Source organism: Oryctolagus cuniculus, chromosome X (assembly GCF_051225735.1).
Source record: "Oryctolagus cuniculus isolate XC-2025 breed Fujian yellow rabbit chromosome X, ASM5122573v1, whole genome shotgun sequence".
Taxonomy (NCBI): Eukaryota; Metazoa; Chordata; class Mammalia; order Lagomorpha; family Leporidae; genus Oryctolagus; species Oryctolagus cuniculus.
The window spans coordinates 114,322,647-114,344,166 of NC_142888.1; the positions used below are offsets into that span (position 1 = coordinate 114,322,647).

Genomic DNA, 21,520 nt, shown 5'->3' on the forward strand with positions numbered 1-21,520 from the left:
CGCCAATCCGAGGCCAGGAGCCAGGTGCTTCCTCCTGGTCTCCCATGCAGGTGCAGGGCCCAATCACTTGGGCCATCCTCCACTGCCTTCCTGGGCCACAGCAGAGAGCTGGACTGGAAGAGGAGCAACCAGGACAGAATCTGGCGCTCCAACCGGGACTAGAACCCAGGGTGCTGGCGCAGCAGGCGGAGGATTAGCCAAGTGAGCCGTGGCACCGGCTAAAATTTTAAAAAAATCAAAAAACAAAAACAAATGCCTATGCTGCCTGTGAGTACCAATTTTCCTGCAAATACAGTGTGTTGTCAAGCTTTGTTTTAAATCTTTGTCAAATTGTTAAGAATGATAACTCAGGGGCTGGCACTGTGGCATAGGGGGTTAAGCCGCCATCTGCAGCGACAGCATCCATATGGGCGTCAGTTTAAGTCCTGGCTGCTTGCTCCACTTCTGATCCTGCTCCCTGCTTATGTGCTGGGAAAAGCAGTGGAAGATGGCCCAAGTACTTGGGCCCCTGCAACTAAGTGGGAGACCTGGATGAAGCTCCTGGCTCCTGGCTTTGGTCTGGCTCTGCTGTGGCTGTGGTGGCCATTTGGGGAATGAACCAGCCTCTCCCTCTATGCAACTCCACCTTTCAAATAAATAAATAAATAAATATCTTGTTAAAAGATTCAAAAGCCGGACCAGCACTGTGGTGTAGTGGATACAGCCACTGCCTGTGGTGCTGGCATCCCATATTGGGGCTGGTTCGAGTCCGGCTGCTTCACTTCCAATCTAGCTCTCTGCTACAGCCTGGGAAAGCAGTAGAAGATGGCTCAAGCATTTGGGCCCCTGCATCTGCATGGGAGACCTGGAAGAACTCCCTGGCTCCTGACTTCAGATAGGCCCAGCTCTAGCCGTTGCAGCCATTTGGGCTGTGAACTAGCGGATGGAAGATCTTTTTCTTTCTCTCTGTCTCCACCTCTCTGTAACTCTGCCTTTCAAATAAATAAATCTTTCTTTTAAAAAAATTTAAAATTCCACTGTTGGTAGGAATGTAAACTAGTATAGCCATTGTAGAAGACAGTATGGAGATTGCTCAGAAATCTAAAAATAAATTTACCATATGACCCTACCATCCCACTCAGCATATGAAAGTTATCTGTACCCTCATGTTATTGCAGCTCAATTCACAACAGCTAAGATAAGGAATCAACCCTGATGTCCATCAGTTGATGATTGGATAAAGATATTGTGATACACACATACACACACATATATAGACATATAGTATGGACTATTACTCAGCTATAAAAATGAGTGAAATCCTGTCTTTCCCATCAAAATGGATGCTACTGAAAACCATTATGCTTAGTGAAATAAGCCAGCCCCAAAATGACAAGTATCATGTTTTCCCTGATTCTAACTAATACACAGAGTACAAAAAAATGTAATGTATAAGCAAAATTGACATTTTGAGAACTGATTATTGTTTACAGCCTTTGTCTATACTCTTGAGGTACAATGATTTTTTTTTTCTAACTACTATTTATTGAATCCTTTACATAGTGGAGGGTTAAGCTTGTATTATGAAATATACTGAAATTATATCATTGTAAAAATTAAAAGAAAAAATAAGAAAAGGAGGAAGAGGAAGGGCAGGAGCATGAATGGGAGGCAGGGTAGGGTAGAAAGTATCATTATGTTCCTAAATATGAAATATGTAAAATTTGTCTACCTTATATAATTTTTTTAAATTACAATAACACTACTATAGCTTTAATGAGCTGTGACTATCTTAAAATCTGCTGTATATGAGTGAAATAGGCATCTTGTCATTGGATTAATGTTTATAGTCCTTGCCTATATTCCCTATGACCTGGGGTCTTTTTACTGGTTGAACTCTTTATTTAGTGGAGCATTAAGTCTTTGAATATAATGTAAATTAAAAAGATGTTATCTCTAGGCAGGGTTGGGGCAGGAGGAAAGGAATATCATTCATTATATTCTTAGAGTTGTATCTATGAACTACATTAAATCTGTTAAAAATCAATTAAAATTTTAAAAAGAATAAAGTTAATTACAATAAAAAAGTATGTTCCCGGGGCCGCCGCCTGCAGTGCCGGCATCCCATATGGGCACTGGTTCGAGTCCCGGCTACCCCACTTCCAATCCAGCTCTCCGCTATGGCCTGGGAAAGCAGTGAAAGATGGCCCAAGTCCTTGGGTCCCTGCACTCCTGTAGGAGACCTGGAAGAAGCTCCTGGCTCCTGGCTTCAGATTGGCTTAGCTCCAGCCATTGTAGCCATCTGAGGAGTGAACCGGAGGATATCAGACCTTTCTCTCTCTCTCTCTGCCTCTCTGCCTTTCAAATAAATAAAAAAGAAATGTCTGCCTCTCTCTGCCTCTCTGCAACTCTGCCTTTCAAATAAATAAAAAAGAAATGTTACCTCAAAATAAAAATCCTGGGGGCTGGCATTGTGGTGTAGTGGGATAAGTCACCGCTTTCTGCAGTACCAGCATACAATAGGGGCACTAGTTCAAGTCCCAGCTGCCCCACTTCCAATCCACCTCCCTGCTAATGTGCCTGGGAAAGCAGTGAAGGATAGCCCAAGTGCTTGGGGCCTTGCACCCATGTGGGAGACCTAGAAGCTCCTGGCTCCTGGCTTCAGCCTGCTCCAGCCCTGGTTGTTGTGGCCATTTGGGGAGTGAACCAGTGGATGAAAGACCTCTCTCTCTCCCTCTCTGTAACTCTTTCAAATAATAAATATTTTAAAAAATAAAAAACCAAAATTTAAAAATGTATCAATTTTTGGTGAAATATATATTTTTCATAATGTACATTTCCCATGAACTTTGTGAAGACAATTCATATGCACCAAAATGAACTTACTTTCAATTTAATTTTCCACTTTTTGAAGTACCCTTATACTGTTGCACTGAGGATTAAGTTAACATAAATTTTGGAGAGGACACAAATATTCATACCATGGCACCAGATAATCTTTGAGTAATTCAAAGATTGGTAACTTTAATTATATCTTGAAATCCCTTTTAGCATGTCTATCAGTCAGCTTTTCATTACCACAATGAATGCCTGATACAGGCTAATTATAAAGAAAAAGGAGGTCATTTAACTCACAGTTTTGGAGGTTACAAGTCCCAAGTGCATAGGACAGGCTTGGTGAGGGCTCTTTCTTAGCTGCATCATCTCATTTCAGAGAGTAGTGGCAGGACTGCAAGCAATCCTGTTAAGGTATCTAGGTAGATGTTAGCCTAGGTGTGTAAGATGGGCCAAAGAAAATGCAGAGTTTTTAAAGAAAATAAATTTATGTGCAGCGGAATGAAGAAATGAACCCTAAAAGCAGACCAGCAATTATCCCCAAAGTAACTGCTCTTATTCTCTAACCCTGTTAGATGGGTTTCAGCCCTTTCCCTGGGGGTAGCTCGGGGAAATGCCCCTGTCCTGCATCAAGGGGACTAGTAGGTCTGACAACACTGCACTGATAAGGTCTAGGGAGGATTTTCCGGAACTCCCCATCCAAAAAACCCCCACCCAGAATTTCCCAGAAGGGGTGGGGGAGGAGAAGTGGGGAACCCATATTCATGTCCATAAAAACTATAGTCTGAATGAATGCACACTGGGCTCTCAGTTCTTTCCTGAGATGCCTGCCTGGTCTATCTGATGTATTATTTGTCTTCAATAAACTTTGCTTCATTATTCACTTGTCCTTCCGTGTTCTTGCCTTCATAGTTTGTCATTTACAAGATAACAAAGTCGCACAGATAGGAAGAGCTACCCACTCCTGCTTTAATCACATCTCAAGCCAGAAACCAGAGTGTGGCAGGGGTGGGGGTGGGGGGGAGAGGTGCATGCATTTATAACAACCCTCTCAAGAGAAGTCAAGAATTGAGAGAACTACCAAGGTCGGGGTGGGGGCAGGGGATCACATGTAACCTACCTCAAGGTCCCAGTGATCTAAGGATTTCCCATGAGGTACCCCCTCTTCAAGGTCCATGCCATCTCCCAATACTGCCACTGGGGATCAAGCCTCTAATCACAATGGACCCCTGTGGGACACCCAAATTGTAGCATCAAGTAACATAACATAATCATAGTTATATGACAGCATACTCACAGTTCATTTATTTCAAAATGCTTTAAATCTTGTTTTAGTTTTTATTTATTTTTTATTTTAAAGGCAGAGAGATGGAGAGAAAATCTCCCATTCGCTCCCCAAAACACAACAGCCAGGAGCTGAGAACTCATTCGAGGTCTCTGAAATGGGTGGCAGGACCCAAGTACATGAGTCATCATTGTAGCCTCTGAGGGTACTCAGCAGGAAGCTGTGATCAGGAGCAGAGCTGGGTCTCAAACCCAAGCACAATATAGGATACAGGCATTCCAAGTAGTGTCTTAACTACTGTGTCAAATGCCTGCTCCATCATATTCAGTTCTAAGGATAAGGGAGGGAAATTTGGGGGCTATTTCAGAAACCTGCCTGCAAGAGATAAAAAACAAGAAACTTGAAGAGAACTGTATCTACTCCAAAAATTAAATTTGCAACATAGGAATGTCTCCCCCCCACAAAGAAAACTCCAGGCCTAGATGATACACTAGTGAATTCTCCAAGACATTTAGGCAGACAATTCCAGTCCTAAATAACCTCTTTGAGAAAACATAGGAAACCGTTCTAAATCCAATGCATGAGGCCAGCATTACCTTTTACAAAAGTAAGAGTGGCTCTCTATAACTTTATCTTTCAAATACATAAATAAATCTTTAAAAAATAAGAGTGAGTCTTCTGTATTATTTTATTCATTTGAGAGGCAAGTGCTTGGGAGCCATGAACTCAACCCAGGACTCCCACATGGGTGGCAGGGACTCAACTATCTGAGCCATCACTGTTGCTTCCCAGGGTGAAGCTGGAATTGGGAGTAGATCTGGGACTCAATCCTAGGTACTCTGATAAGGCACCCAAAAGGAGCCTTAACTGCTGCACCCAATGTCCACTGCCAGCATTGCTCTTTACATCAGTTATTGGGTATACTGCTTCTCAGTTCCAAATTCACTCATTTTGCTGGCCCTATGAAAATGAATCTGGTCCCTTTAAATATTTTTCTTTTGCCAGTTGGCATGACACTAGATTTTGTCAGCAAAGGGTATTGGTGACACATTGCAAGAGGAAGGGGGTTTTGTTTCCTGGTTCCAGCAGCCTTGCTTGGCAGGTTCTTACAACATGTGTTTCTCCAGTATGGGTAGCTTCTTGCTACTTTAGGTCAGCTCCTGCAGTGGGTGTGGAGTTTCCAGCCTCAGGCCCTGCAGCACTTGTGACTTTCCCAGAAACCATCTCATGGCTAAGTAGCTCTGGTGAGGCACCTCCCTATAAGGTTTCCCCAAGCACCCTAGAGGATAGATTAACAGCAAGTTCTGCCAGGTGGCACCATAATGACTTCTCTACCACCCATACCTCTCCAACAAACTCTGGATTTTGACCCTGGAGTCAGGGGTAGGGGGAAGATTTTTCCTTGGGTCCTTCATTCACAGCCCTGGTCAGGTCTCCCTTGTATACTCCATCACAACACTAGCAGCAGTGGTTATATTATCAGTTGCTGTCTCTGCTATCCTATTATATCTGATATTTCCATAAGAGAGCTCTTCAAAAAGTTCATGGAAAACATACATTATCTTTTAACTACACTGTTCCACAAATTCTTTGAAGTGCCCTCATTTTCTTTGGAGTTGGTTTTACTTTTACTTTTATTTATTTGAAAGGAAGATCTCTCTTCCATCTGCTGGTTCACTCCTCAAATGCCAGCCACAGCAGGGACTGGACAAGCCTGAAACTAGAAGCTGGGAATTCAATCCAGGTCTCCCACATGGGTGTCACGGATGCAAGTACTTGAGTCATCACCTGTTCTCAAGGTGCACATTAGCAAGAAGCTGGTTTGAAAGCAGAACCAAGACTTGAATTCAGGCACTCTAACATGGGATGTGGACATCAAAAGGGGTAGTTTAACCACTGCTCCAATTGCTTGTCCCACATGGGTGTCACAGATGCAAGTACTTGAGTCATCACCTGTTCTCAAGGTGCACACTGGCAAGAAGCTGGTTTGAAAGCAGAACCAGGACTTGAATTCAGGCAAATATGGGATGTGGACAATAAAAGGGGCAGTTTAACCACCGCTCCAATTGCTTGTCCCCCGTTTTCTTCCCTTTTACTCTTACCAATTAAATATTTTTAAATAATTATTTGAAAGACAATGTGACAGAGAAAGAGAGACAGAGATCTTCCATCCACTGGTTCCATCCACTCCCTGCACGCCTGCAGTGGCCAGGGCTGGGTGATGCAGCAGCCAGGAGCCAGGCACTCCATCTGTCTCCCATGTGAGTGGCAGACTCAAGTACTTGGGCCATCAAATGTTGCCACCCAGGCACATTAGCGGGAAGCTAGATCAGAAGCAAGGTAGCCAGGATTTGAACAAATACTCCAATATGGGATGTTGCCCCCAAAATAATTTGTTATGCCGAATCTTCCCTGCTCAAAATACTGTTTGGTTTCTCTCTCCTGATAAAGTTCAAAATGTTACTGAAACAGTACATACAGAAAATCATGAGAGCAGCATCAACAGATAAAATTGGAAAAATAGAATGAGGGGACAGTGTGGTGGCACAGCAAGGTAAACCACCACCTGCAACACTGGCAACCTCTAAGTGCTGATTCAAGTCCCAGCTGTTCCACTTCCCATCTACCTAACTGCTAACATGCCTGGAAAAGCAGCAGATGATGTCAAGTACTTAGGTCCCTATCATCCATGTGGGAGACCTGGTTAAGAGTTCCTGACCCCTGTCTAGTGTGAATAGTAGCGGTTATCTTTAGGCATCAACTAGGAAGATTGACTTAACAGTGCCTGACATGTGCTAAGCCCTGCATGAGTGTATTAGACTTTGTTATTATCTGTTAAATTTCCTCTGTGTGTCATCTTCAGGGCTGGAACTGGGGAAGCAAGCCAGTACCTTATGTTGTTAGATCAGCATCTTGTCAAGGACTGAACGTTCTTATTCTGAGCCAAGTTTCTTCCTTTTTCTCCTGAGTCAGACTCAATTTTTTTGGTGCACTGTTGTGATTAGTTCACACAGAAGCCTCATTTTCACTGTATCCCTATTCATTTGCCCCTCTCCACACAAACTGGCAACCGTTTTAATGCCTTCAATGTATATCCTTTTTGATTTTTTAATTAAATGTTTTGATGCTTTATATGCATGTGTTTAGTTTATACAAATGACATGGTGTTCTGTATCTCATCCTTTTCTTTATGAACTGTCTCATTACTGATTAACCCATAGCACAAATGTGTAGTTCATTACTATTTTTAAAAAATAGTTTACCTTTTTGTGGTCTTGCAATCTTAGCACATGTCAGGCACTGTTAAGTCAATCTTCCTAGTTGATGCCTAAAGATAACCGCTACTATTCACACTAGACAGATAAGAACACAAGTGCAGAGAGGTTAAGTAACTCGCCTTAAGTCACAAAGCTGATAATGCTGAAACTCAGATTTGAACTCATGTTTCTGTAGCACTGAGAAACATCCTCAAACAAGAGAGGGTAAAGTCTAGAGTTTAGGAGGGGACAGCCTAAAATGGAAGTGGCTGCACACTATGGACAGAGTACAGGTTTGAGAAGAAATTTCTAATTGTGCTTTCTCTCTGCCTCTCCTAACAATGCTTTGAAATCATTCCCCAGCTCCTCACAATAGCAAGGTAGAGAACAGCACTGCCAAGCACGCTGGAGGGTCACACTGAAACAAGTGGAGCCCTGTTGAATTGAAGAGCATATTACACATACAGGCATACAGGCCACCTAGAAACCATAATCCTATCATTTGAGCCACTAAAATGTGTCCTATATCCTCAAGGCAAGAATTTTGCCAAGGTTTCTTCATGGAATCTGATTAGCCCGAGGAAAAAGCTAAAGAAATTGACATCAGGGGCTCTCCTACAAACTGCATTCACAGTGAAGCTTAAAGTCAGCATACAAACATGTTAATCCCCCACTCTTGTAAGCAGAGTCACAAAGTTCCAGTAATTTCAGCAAAGTTCTTATTAACAAGTAGAAACACTAGTGGCAGAGCAGGTGTTATAGTGTACCAGGTTAAGTCATCACTTGGAACCCTAAATCCCTTACCAGAGTGCTGGTTCAGGTTCAAGCCACACTGCACATCTAATCCAGCTTCCTACTAATGTTCCTGGGAGGCAGTAGATGATGACCCAAGTGCTTGGGCCTCTGCCACCCATGTGGGAGACCTAGATGGAGTTCTGGGTTCTAGGCTTCAGCCTGGCCCAGCCCTGGCTATTGTGAATCAGAAGATGGAAGACCTGATTTCTCTGGGTCACTCCTCTTCTAAGCAGATGAAAAACAAAATCAAACATTTAAAAGAAAAAAAAAAGGTAGTATTAACTTTGAGGAGAAAAAAAAATAAAAACTAAGGGGAAAAAATGGGAATTTAAGCCATGTCTCCCAGGTGGGTGACAGGAACCCAAATCACTTAAGCCATCAGCACTGCCTCCCAGATTCCTCTATAAGCAGGTAGCTGGAATCAGAAGCTATGGCTGGGATTCAAACCCAGACACTCCAATATGAAACAGATGAGTATCCATATTTGAAAAAGTGAATTCCAACTCCTACCTCACACCGTCAGATTTATTCAAAACACATTACAGCCCTAACATAAAAGTTGGAACTGCAAAGGTTGTACAAGATGGGAAAACCATGGCAAATAGGTAGTTTCGAAAGGCTGCACAAAATAAGAACCATTGAAATTTTTGATGATTTGCTTATGAAGAAAAGTAATAGGTAAGGTACTAAGGGAAGATATTTACAACACATCTATCTGACAACTTGTATCCAGAGTACATTAAAAAATTCTGTAATGTTTATAAAACAGGCAACCCCATAAATGGCTAAAAAGCACATGCCAAATAGCCCAGGAGGCAATGCAATGCATTAGACTGAACCCTGGAACACAAAAGCAGCAGTAGGAAACTTATGAAATGTGCATAAAGTCTGGAGTTTAGTTAATAGTAACATACCAATGTTAACCTTAGTTTTGACAAATATACCAGTTATATAATATACTAAAATTAGGAGAAACAGAATGATGCATACATGGAAACTACTGCAACTCTTCTAAAAATTTAAAATTCTCCTAAAATAAAGTTTATCTTAAAGGAAGTGTTAAGCATCCTTAGTCATCAGGGAAATGCAAATTAAAATCACAATATTCTATCCCACCCACTAGAACAGTCAAAATGAAGCACATCAAAATCAGCAAATGCTGAGAAGGATACTGTGGAGCAAGCAAAATTCTCATAAATTGCTGATAAGGACATAAAATGGTAGAACCACTTTGGAGAAACTACTTGGCAATTTCTTAAAAACTAAACATAAACACAAACATATCTACTATCCTTCCACACAACCATGTCAATTCCACCCCAAAATATTTACTCAAAAGAAATATACACCTCTAAGATTTGCACAGAAGTATTCATGGTAGCATTATTCATATAGCCAAACCTATAAACAGCCCATCAATAGAATAGACGGTTCACACACCAGAATTCAAGAGAAACAACAGAAGCTGAAGTATATCAACATAGGCTGCAACTCTGGCTGGAGAGTAAGCTACTTAGAAGGGACACAGGAACTTTCTGGAGGGATAGGCTATCCTGTTCTAAGCATTTTTCTAAGACATCAATCTGTACACTTGTGGTCCTTGCATTTCATTGTAAATTGTTTTTAAAAATGAAAGCACTACTCATCACTGTTTGTCTAAACTCAAGCCATACCACATGAACCAGAAAGCCTAATTAAGCACCTAGAATTAATGAAGGCCGTGGAATAACCTAAGCAGCATTTGTCACTAATTACAAAGATGTTGTAAGAGCATCAGTGGCAACTTTCAACAGCCAAAAACTAGAATAAGGACCAGGTTTCCATCTTGCCATACTATTTATAAATCTCTCGTTAAATCCTCAAAGTATCTTCCTGAATTAGACTTACACAAGATTAGAATGCCATCTATTTTGTTTTATGGGCAAAGCTAATCAAGGGGAAAAAAAAAAAAAACCTGAGGCAGCCCACAAGTGACTGATAGCAACATTCTCTATCCTGATAGTCACGCTTTTCTTACAGTATTTTATATTTAGTATTCGAACACTATCTAAGTGTTATGAATCCATAAATATTGGGGCTCTTTGACATCAGTTTAATATGTTGATATGCACAAAAAAATGGATGGGATGAATACATTGAGATTTTCCTGGAACTACTGGTATAGAGCTGACTTTTTAGAATAAGGGGGCTTCAAAATGGTCACAGAAAATTTTGCATTAATAATTCCATTTCCCCATGAACTTTTTGAAGCTTTCTCTGCCATCTTAATCCCCAGCTGCATTTTTGGCACCAATGATCCATTACAGTAGGTAAGGCACAAAAAATAACAGAAGCACAATATCATATGCTCTCAGAGGAACAGCATCTTTAATAAGATTCTGTCTGAAGTGGGCCTCAATTTTCCCCAAGAACTAAGCAGAAAAATAGATGCTCTGGTACATTACTGGTGCTTAAGCCACTAGTTTAAGTGCAATTGCTTCCCTTTTTAAGGGGAGAATTAAATGAGACCACCTGAATTACCACCTAGTCACCAAGGGCAGAGCACCTTAGTTACCTTATATGTCCCTCCTGCAAAAAATCAAGTGTCATCAGCGCATCAGAATTGTTTGGGGCAAGAGGGGACTTGGGAAAAAAATTTGAGAAAATAATGAACCCATTGCCACAAAGATGCAGGTTAAAATTTTATTGTTTCAATACAAAACATTCCAAAAAGTGATCTATGAATACCTATGATTTATTTGCAACTACCAGTTAAACAAGGAAAACATTTTTATCATTCCATTTTTTTTTTTTTTTACAAACAGTATACAACCAGAAGAACCAATACCAGGTTTTTTCCAGTGAGAGAATCAAACCTGCTGGGTTGATTTGTCAAACAGGTGTGTCTGTCTAGTCACTTATAAACATACTCCTTAAGTTATGAAGTTAGTACTGATATCTACAATTAATCTCTATATTCTACACTATTTTCATGAATCTAAAAATCCTGAGAACCAAACAGTCCTCTCAAAAGTATTAAGTAATCAGGTTAGGGAAGGATTGAGCTAAGATAGCTATGTAAGGGCAACTATTTAAATTTAGTCATGTCCCCATGGCCTGTGATTAGAAAGCGTGTCAGATGAGGGTTAAAGTTTTGGAATTATTTTTCTACAATTTTTTGTAAGTGCTAAACCTGATAGTAGTGCTGTAACTACTATGCCAAAAACAATTCAGAAGTCGAGTTGGCTCCTCTAACCCACCAACTCAAATTTGTTCCCTCATGAGAACATTAGTAATTATATCGTTGGTTATAACCTCCAAAGCAATAAACTAACAAAGTTGTGTCATGATTTATTTCCATGACTGGGAGCTGGGGTAAAGTAGGCTTATGAAACAACACAGTAAAAAGCCAAGCTCAATTGTTTCCAGTTTCAAGTGTGCATGAGATAATCTCAGCACTGTTGCCAGTTCTATCTTTCTGAATGTTAGTTTTTAACAACTAAATGCTGCTTTTGGATAAGCTAACACCAAAAAAATGTTTCACTTGCTTTATGCCTATCATTTTTCTAATTCAGCTTTCTGATATTCAGTGTTAAGTTCTAAATTGCAGACTTGCCTCCCATGACTTTAAGAAAATGAAAGCCAAAGCTGTAAAATCTACATCAAGTACAAGAACTTCCTGACTGCCTCTCCACTTACCAATTTCCTTAACTGTTTCCCTTTCTCCACTTGGCCAATTACTTATTTTAAGTAACTACCATGCCCTAGTTAAGAGTGTTAACACTGATGCCTTCTTCAGATCCACAAGAACCCTAGAAGGCAAAATCTATTGCCTGCACCAAACCAACTGTGATGTGATGGGCACTGCTTATGCGACTGTTGTGACTTATCGACAATCAGCGTTCTTCTGCTTCAACAACTCTGTAAAATAAAAAGCATGAGTTCAAGCTAATGGTGTAACAGGACAAAGCACTCAGCTCCCTAGCTGAAAAAGCAACTAAAGATGTGTGAAAGAATTAACTGGTTAAGCTCCAAAGGCAGTCATCAATACTCATTAAAATTACTGTAAGCATCAGTTCAATAAAATTGCCATCATTACACTGATAAAATGTTGTTACTCAAACTAGGAATAGCTCTCCACTTTAGTCAATTTGTATTGTGGCTATGCAAATCAACAGGCAATGGGTAACTGAAAAATTTGTCCTTTTGTGAAATGCATGTGATCAAGTTTACACACAAAGCGAAACGTTAACCAGAGCTCCTGTCAAGAACGCCTGCATATGAAGAAACATTGCCGAACTTGATTGGCTCAATGGGCCCCACCGATGGAAAACAGTACCTAAGTTACTCTACCTTCTAAATGTATATGCCTAGTGAGGCTCTAAATATCACATCCTCCTTTCCAGAAATCGGGTATTATCCTTTTACAGATCAAGTGAGGATCAGAAATTAAAACTGCCATCATAGAGTGGTAAAGGTAGAGTAAACTTTTAAAGGTTGCTTTTAAAACTCACCTTAGCATTTGATTTCTCTTGCTGTCAGCTTTATCTGCTATGAATACATCAGCACTCCATGACCATACTGACCATAAATCCTCAACCTGCAAAAATTAGATAGATGAAAACTAGTTATCTCTCTTAAGGAAAGTTCCTAAAAACTTGCCTATTTACTGCCCTCTTTTCCAGAAAGAAAAGGCAAGTTCAGACTTGCAGCTTAATGTATTTCATGTTCTACTACTTTTCTTAAGTGGTGGAAGAGTCACTGGCTTGGAATGGACTGGAATGGCTTAAATGGTTAAGTTGCATGGCTTATGGATTCTCATTCTGTTCCAATGGTGCACTGCCACGTTAAATCCATAAGTTGAACGGACAAAACTTATTTGAAGGAATAAGTGTAGTATAAGGATTTTTAGTTGGAGGTCTTCAAGTTTACTATATTCAAGAGCATCTTTTTCAACTTCATGGCTGGACCTGGGTCATGCTGCCTCAGGTTTTGCTTTAAAGACCACTTGCAATAGATTTTCTCCATACAGTGTAGTTTCATAGAACTAAAAACAAGTCAGGCATCCAACTAAATGTCAAAGTTTGCAATGGCTTACAGGGGTAGAGAGGGGGACCCCAAACTTAAGCCATTTCCTATATTGACTAAAAGACTAATTTGAAAAAAAAAAAAAAAGATGTTAAAACATATGAAGCATGTTTAAAGGTCTTCATCAAAAAATAGACTTAAAAAATAAAAAATAAAAAGATACCCCCTCCCAAGCCCCAGATTGCTATTGGTACACAACAGCTGTTTTATTAAGGCCTTTAAGTGTCACACATGCTTTAGAAAAAAAAAAAATCCAAGTGTTGAATTCTGAGAACTTCTAATAGGCTATTGAACATTTGCTTTTTCCAAAGGTTTTTAATCTAGAAGGCATTTCCATTGCCATGAAGTACAGTATGTTTCACTGTACTATGAGGAAGGTAAGTGTTCAATTTCGACTTAGACGGAAAAACTAGTTTGCTTTGCTTACCATCTTTGCTGTTTCACAGGCATTTGGTGCTTTATATCTGATGTGGAATGCTGATAGATTCACTTTTTAGAAGTCATAAGCCTTTAGGAAGTTGGAGATAACTTCATTGCTTATCTATTTTCTCCTTTGCAATCAAGCTGTTCCTTTAAAAGTGAGACACTACAGAGTTGCAAAAATTTGAAACAGTAAGAGCAAGCATCGTTTGCAGCTTCATGGTTGGTTTTGGCCAAACTTTTTATTTAGTATTCTGTAGTTGTTTAACACACACTTAAATGGTCTTATTGGGGGAGGGGAAAGGGGAGGTTCTTGCAGATTCCCAAGGAAATGTCAGAAAGGCAAAATATGGCCAGCATTATCCATTTGCTTTCTTTGGGTTTACTGGGTGAATAGCACTTTCTTTACATAGGCATCTGATCTCAGGTTTTTCATACTGAGAACATTTGAGATTTCAGTTTGAAGAAATCCTGAAATCCTAAGAGTAGCATACCCCAACCACCCTCTAATAGCTAGCTTGTTGGTATGGGTAGAATGAGTCATTTCTCAATGGACATCAATGGATAACTAGGTGGCTAGATGTTTGTGGAAGGTCTTAGAATTGCTTGCCTCATTTACTGGGAAAAAAAAAATCAGATAGGTTGTGGCCTTTCAGGGAAACTTTTACTTGGAAAATTACAACACTAATACAACAAGTCAAGTCTTACACATTTAACATTTGCTTGTTGAAAGCAATGTCATAAAATCAAATAAAATTAAACATGGTTTACTTTTTTCCTCACAAGAACATAAAAATTATGGAGGGGGAACTTAACAGGAAACTTAAAAAAAAAAGTAACACAATTTTTCCTTTTAGTAGTCCTTGGGTAGTTATGACAGAATAGTTTCCACTTTGTTTGTTTCTTTGAACAGGGATTTTGGTCCAAAGTTTTGTTTGTTTCTAGTATCTGCTTCTGCCTCCCCCTCTATCAGATCGGTTTCCTCCACGGCCACCACCTCTTGGTGCTCCGCGGCTTGAACTGCTGTAGGAATCACGTGGAGGAGGGTACCCCCTTTCCATAGAAGGAGGAAGCCCTCTTTCTTGTCTGCCAACCCGATCGCGACCACTTGAGTAGAGATCACTTCGGCTGCTTGAGTAACTGTCTCGACTTCCACCATATCCGTCACGTGAGCTGCTGTAATCATCATAGCGACTGCTTCCACCATAAGATGGCGGGGGCCCTCGTGTAGGTGGAGCACTACGTGAGTTACCTGCAGGGTCAATGGTCAGGTAATATGGCAACACTATAAATTGTATATATACAACATTTAAATTTGAATTTACAGAATTCTTGTATTAAAAGTTTACTTTGTCTACTGGGAGGTTTTAAACTCTGCCATTGCTGGCCATAACAGGGATTTGCTCATCTGCTGAGATACGGAAATGGATTGATTTTAATGTTTGTTTGAAAAGACTGAAGACGGTGTGTATTTCAAGAGGATATTCCAGAGAGCTTGTTATTTTATAGTAGACACTCAGCCACTTTCCAGTGATAAGTTGCAATTTTTGAACTGTAGACTTTCCTTCATATTGCAATGGTAAACATTTGATCTTGTTAATAAAATTTTTAAATTGTATTTTCACTGTTGGGGGAAAACACATAAGGCTGCCAATTTAAGCAAGCAAAATCCCCTCCAAAGCAAGCAAACAGCCTCAAAAAAAAAAAACTTAGAAAAAACAAAAGCCCCTCACAAAACTAGGAAAAGCCCAGCTGATGTTACCCCTTTAAGAGCAAGCAAACGTCCCTTTAAAAGCAAGCACCACACAGCCTAAATAAACTGGCTCATGAACCTAAAAACTCAAGCTGGTGATATTAAAGACCCTTAACCAGGTATCTTACCATAACTCTCATAGGAATCTCGGTAGGAACCTCCACTTGGATGATCTGAATAGTCCCGATCACGACCATATCCATCTCTATCACTAAATCAAAGAGAAAATGCCTAAGTCCCAGAACGTCAATGATTACAGCATTTTTTCTTAAATAATCAAGCTGCACAGGCAGTCACTTACCTATAGCCTCTTGATGGATAGTCATCACGTGAACTGGAATGACCATAATCACGGTAGGTATAGTCTCTTGGTGGTGGTGCATAATCTCTTGTATCACGAGAACTCGGGTAATCTCTGCTTGAATAGCTATAGAAACAAAAGTGAATTTGGTTCATGCTCTTGATAAGCTCTCCTTCAAACTTAATTATTAATGAAGCTGCAATGTTCAGTTACCTGTCTTTAGTAGAGTATCCATCATCTCTTGGGGACAAATAAACATCTCTGCGAGAAGGCAGGGGCTCCCTCCGAGGTGGGCCTCCGTAACTGTCTCTTCCACGTGATACAGGGGCTTAAGGAAAAATAACCATTTTTAAAATACAGCTAAACAGAAAAGTTAATTAGGAGTTTACATTCAGGTTGTGAACACGACTGATTCAAACATAGCATGTAGCTAGATCCAAGAAATTTTCTACCTTCTATTTAAGTATTCATTAATTTTATATATGTAAGTCACCTGGAGTCCCTAAGTCAAATTTAGGCATCCTCAACTGTTTAATGGAGGTAGCACAGACTGTTATTCAAGGAGCATTTACCTCTTCCTCCCATTCCACTGCTGCTGCGAACTGGTCCTGAAGGGGCTGATCTTTTAGGAGGAGGACCCCCACTTCGTGGTGGTGGTCCTCTTTTTACTGGAAGCGGTCCCCTGGAAGAACTCATGTTAAAATTCATGGAATAGCCACCATCATCTACATTAGAATAAAAGAAAGAATATGTTAGCATTCATAAGAAACAAGAAAAAACTAAGTTTTCTTGCTTCTTCAAGAATATGATAATTTTGTTTAGTTGTGGGAGTCTAGCTCCATTGATCAGTTCTAAGACTTGAATATGAGAAGTCACATAGACTGGGAAAATAGAAAAACAGTAGTCTTAAAAGTCCTGGCTGCTCCCCTTCTGATCCAGCTCTCTGCTGTGGCCTTGGGAAAGCAGAAGATGGCCCAAGTGCTTGGGCCCCTGCACCCACGTGGGAGACCCAGAAGCTCCTGGCTTTGGAGCTCTCTGGTCATTGTAGCCATCTGGGGAGTGAACCAGAGGATGCAAGACCCCTCTCTCTGCCTCTTATAACTCTGCCTTTCAAATAAATAAATAAATAGATCTTTAAAAAATAGTACTTCAAAGAAAAATACAAATGGTTTCATTTTCATATGCCCAATGCCTATCAAAAAGAAAATGGTACTTTGTCTTTTCCTAGAATGAATCACCTAGTCTATGCTTCACCACTTAAATTAACAGTAACTTGGGATGCTTTCCATGTTTTCTTTTTAAATCCCAACTAGTTCAGTAGATGAACAAGTGTTCTCAATCTCAAAATCTCAAAAAGGACTTAGCCAAAGCTAACACACCAAGCCCCATATTCCACTAGTCATTACCCATGTGCCCTCCACGTGAGGGAGGTCCTCGAGTTCCTCCACTTCCTCCTCTTCCTCCCCGAAGACCTCTTGGTGGGCCTCTGCTTCGTGGAGGTGGAGGTGGTCCACGCCTACCACTTTCAAATGATGGCTTGGTAGCCTGTTCCACCTTGATGGCTTTCCCATCCAAGGACTTAAAAAAAAAAAATAAATCCAATTCACTGAGTTATACCAAGATTTTACAAGAACTTGCAGATCTACTATTCACCTACAAAGGACAGAAAGATCCTTCAAAACACAGTAATAGGTATGTTACGCCCACCAATTAGTCTACAAAGACACAGTATTACTATTAATGGGACCTTTTTCATTTACTTAAACATCTATTCAAAGAATATGATATGAACCAAAGAATAAGGTAGATCCTCCGAAGTGGCGCTTAGTAAACATAAAACAAAATCAAGTGGGTTATTAGCTTGTCAAAAACTAATAACCAAAGTTACCCAACTATGGTTTATGGATCCCAAAATATATCTATACTGAGAATAGAACTCATAGCTTTGGCTACAAAATGTGGTGAATTACAGAATACAGACTCAAAATTTTAAAAGCTTCCCTGGACCAAATCTGGATAAGTGCTATTTTATGCATCAGGAAACACAGTATCATCCATTGTGCAGACAGTCTCACCTTTCCATTCATGTCTCTGGCAGCATCCTTAGCATCTGCTGGGCTTTCAAAGGTGACAAAAGCAAAACCTCTTGATTTGTTGGTTTCACGGTCTTTCATCAAGAGTACTGAAAAATAGTTTTCAAAGAAAGTGTTACTCTAGGGTCCAATAAAATGACAAAAGTAAATCTGTAAAGAGAAAGCTCAGAACTTCTTAGAGGACAAAATAATTAATCATGTCAAATGATCAATGCAATTAAATTCATCATAGCTTATCTTTTAATGTTAATAGTCCAGTATATACTTTCAGATAACTCACCCTCCACTATTCGTCCATATTTGCCAAATACTGCTTCAAGGGCTTTCTCATTTGTTTCTGTATTAAGCCCACCAATGAAGAGCTTTCCTGGGCGATCTGCTTCAACCATTTTTTTTACCCCAGTGAATCTGTTGAAAACCAAAAAGTGTTACCCCCTGGAAACAGTTCAAGTTAATAGGACACATTTGGGGTGGCATATTTTGTTTTACCTTAAATAAATTATTCCTTAATAACCGAAGACATCGAGAACAATCTTTCTGGCATCAAACACAGCAGGAATCCAATTTCAGTTAAGCAGTTCAGTAACAGCGCAATTTACATCAGACCAGGGGCCAACTTTTAACTTTCAACATTACCCTTAATCCTTTTCGGCTGTTTTGCATCAATTAACAGCTACTCAGCATTTGAAAAAGCAAATTATTGTTTTAATCCTAGGTTTTAATTAACTTTTAAAGATTCAATTACTTATCTCAATCTTATCCCCCAGGATGGATTTTAAGACTACCGGACCAGTCAAGGTCACAGGCCAGACCCAGGACCTTAACGCCAAGTCCTCTTCCAAGGGACTCGTCTTTCTCATTAGGATTCTAAGTCTAAGCAGAAATCTTAAGTTTGAGACAAGTTATCCTTTACCAGGCCCCGCCCCGCCGAAAAGGCTCCTATGCCACTAAAATAAAGTGTCAACCTCGTTTGGCATTAAGTAACGGGCCGTGGAAGCGCACACTGCAACACCCATCACTCCACGACTGCAGCAGAAGCTAATTAAAACTCGTCATTAAAACCGCGTGCAAAAGACAAAATGGCGACACTTGGATTCAGCCCAGAACAACCGACACCAGTCAGGGTACTAACTTTTACCATCGGTACTGGCTGGGCAATTCAAAGATTTCCTGTCTGGGGCCGCCAATGGACAAGGAGCCCACACAGGAGTCCACATGCTCGTCATGAGCGCCAGTACCATCTCAATGCAGGTACCGCGGTGGCTCGTCCCGCCCAGCCCAACAAAGCCCCGACCTCCGCCCCCGCTCCTGCAGGCGACGACCAAACTTTCTCAAGAGCCACACAATGAAACGCGCCTGCCGTTTCCCTTCGCTTGCTCCTTCCCGGCTTTATTTAAATAGGTCGGCACCTTTGGGTTCTTAAAATGGCGCCCGCCACCCTCATCCCCAGGGAGATAATCCCAAGTTCTAACGTGGCAAGAGCGTGCGGAAAACGGGCTGCGGAAAGCCTTCACGTACCGCAGGGGTGACGACGGTCGTAAGCTCCTTCGAGCTCGCCGGCAAGGAATTCCCAGCAGCTCAACACGAGTGAAAGCCGCACGCCTGAGCCCACAACCGGGAAGCTGACTGCACTACTGCGCAACGAGGGCGAACAAAGGAGACAGCAAACTTTATACTGCCCGGGAACGAGGCTGAAGGACCCGGATGGAAACGAAGCTTAGAATTTGAAACGCGAAGGGAGGGGGGAGCGGTTCCCAGCCTCTCCACTGGCTGTCTCTCCTGTCATTCACTCTTAGCCCCGCCCCACCCCCGGGCCCTCCGCGTTCTGGCCCGCGCCCGTTTCTAACCGTTTTCCCTCCCCCACCCGTTTTCCCCAAACGCGCGTTTTTCTTTCTGCTGAAATGGTGAACAGGCTTCATTTAATAAAGAACTGAAATTTAGTGACCGGCCTAATGGGCTGGATACGGTACAAAATTTTACTTTTACTTTGCTATTAACTCTTAATTCTCAGAATAACGTGATGAGGGTGCATACTCCTATGCCAATTTTGCAGAAATGGAAAACAATAGGTAAAAAAATGTTTCCCAACATTGTCTTAAGCAAGAATGTTTAATGAAGGAAGGAAATTCGGATAAATAGATGTCAGATGAGGAGAAAAAACGTACAAAACAGCAAACAGTTCCTATAGAACAATTAGCACATACTAAATAAATGGCAGACTGAACTAGGCCATGAAAATACAATCCAGAGCAATTGAGACAAGGGCGAAGTGCCTGAGATTGCCAGATTTAGCAAATATTGCTTTTTAGTATAAATATGTCCCAAACATCGTATATAAAAATTGTTGTGTATCTGAAAGTCAAATTTAATGAGGCAGACCGTGTTTTACCTGCCTGTGCTACTAATGGGGGAGGGGAGATTGCAAAATGATTTTAAAATTTAATTCCTTTTAAATTAAAGGACAAAGTTAAATGCAATTAACAAGTACAATAATTGCACCCTATGGTTGATGTCAGGAAGGAAGTGAACTACATGCTTTAGTGGACAGTATTAGGGAGACTGAATTTGACTGGGACCTCAAGCAAGGTCTATCTGAAGCAGTGACTTTAGAAATCAGAGCTGAAGGGAGGAAAAGAAAAGGGTTATGGGAGGAGCTGAGGGAAAATCCTGAAAGGAAAATACTTTCAGGAAAAGAAGAGACCATTAAGCACAAGGTGGGGCGGGGGAGGGAAGAGCTTGATATGCGTGTATCTAGGGGCACAAAGAGGGGCAAGAGTTCAGGCATTTAAGGGCTATGAAATGAAGAGCCAAAGAAGGCAGGGCCTTTGAATCCATTAAAAGACTGGGGAGCTATAAGTATAGAAATACATACCAACAGGGCTGTGGGAGCAGGCGGGGTGGGGGAGGGTGGGGGAGGGTGGGGGAGGGTGGGGGAAGGTGGGGAAGGTTTGGATTAGCATGCCAACAGCAGACATGGGGAGGAAGGAACCATTGCTAAATGTATATACCAGGTAGCCTGGATAGCGTTTATTAATGATTCAGATGGTGCTACAGTCTGAATATTTGTGTCCTCCTAAAATTTATGTGTTGAAATCTTAACTCCGTGGGCCAGCGCTGTGGCGCAGCGGGTTAAAGCCCTGGCCTGAAGCGCCAGCATCCCATATGGGCGCCGGTTCTAGTCCCGGCTGTTCCTCTTCTGATCCAGCTCTCTGCTATGGCCTGGGAAAGCAGTAGAAGATGGCCCAAGTCCTTGGGCCCCTGCACCCACGTGGGCTTCGGATTGGCGCAGCTCCAGCCATTGCGGCCATCTGGGGAGTGAACCAGTGGATGGCTCTACCTCTCTCTGTAACTCTGTCTTTAAAATAAATAAAATAAATCTTAAAAAAAAAAAAGAAAAGAAATTTTAACTCTGAATGTAATGACCTTTGGGAGGCAATTGGGTCAGGAGAACAGAGGCCGCATGAATGGGATTTATGCTTTTATATTTATTAATTTGTTATTTATAGTGATATGGGGGGACAGAGATCTTTTATCCACTGGTTCACTCCTGAAAGAGCCACAGTGGCTGCAATGGAGCTTCTGGTTCTCCCACATGGGTGCAGGGGTTTAAGTACTTGGGTGATCTTCCACTGGTTTCCCAGGCAAATTAGTAGGGAACTGGATCGGAAATGGGACAGCCAGAATTCAAACTGGCACCCGTATGGGATGCCAGTTGCAGGCAGAGGCTTAACCTCC

General features: G+C 41.1%; 1 protein-coding gene and 1 non-coding gene across 7 annotated transcripts; both read right to left on the bottom strand.

Moving 5' to 3' along the window:
• Positions 1-10,819: 10,819 nt before the first annotated feature.
• RBMX (RNA binding motif protein X-linked) lies at positions 10,820-19,428 on the bottom strand. Of its 6 annotated transcripts, none has more exons than XM_089323768.1 (11): positions 19,304-19,428; positions 18,066-18,193; positions 17,768-17,874; positions 17,099-17,270; positions 16,265-16,417; positions 15,906-16,020; positions 15,693-15,818; positions 15,520-15,602; positions 13,646-13,788; positions 12,645-12,730; positions 10,820-12,051 (listed from the first exon to the last, which is right to left on the bottom strand). In XM_089323768.1, exons 2-9 carry the CDS (start codon positions 18,172-18,174, stop codon positions 13,778-13,780), a joined length of 876 nt encoding a protein of 291 aa, XP_089179894.1. In that variant the 5' UTR covers positions 18,175-18,193; positions 19,304-19,428; the 3' UTR covers positions 10,820-12,051; positions 12,645-12,730; positions 13,646-13,777. The 6 variants fall into 6 exon arrangements, with proteins under 6 accessions (XP_089179894.1, XP_089179892.1, XP_089179891.1 ...); XM_089323766.1 differs by having other exon boundaries at positions 13,646-13,804; XM_089323765.1 differs by having other exon boundaries at positions 13,646-14,890.
• On the bottom strand, positions 17,947-18,018 carry LOC127485038 (small nucleolar RNA SNORD61). The gene has a single exon (XR_007912239.1). It is a non-coding gene; the product is annotated as a small nucleolar RNA SNORD61 (small nucleolar RNA).
• Positions 19,429-21,520: the final 2,092 nt, after the last annotated feature.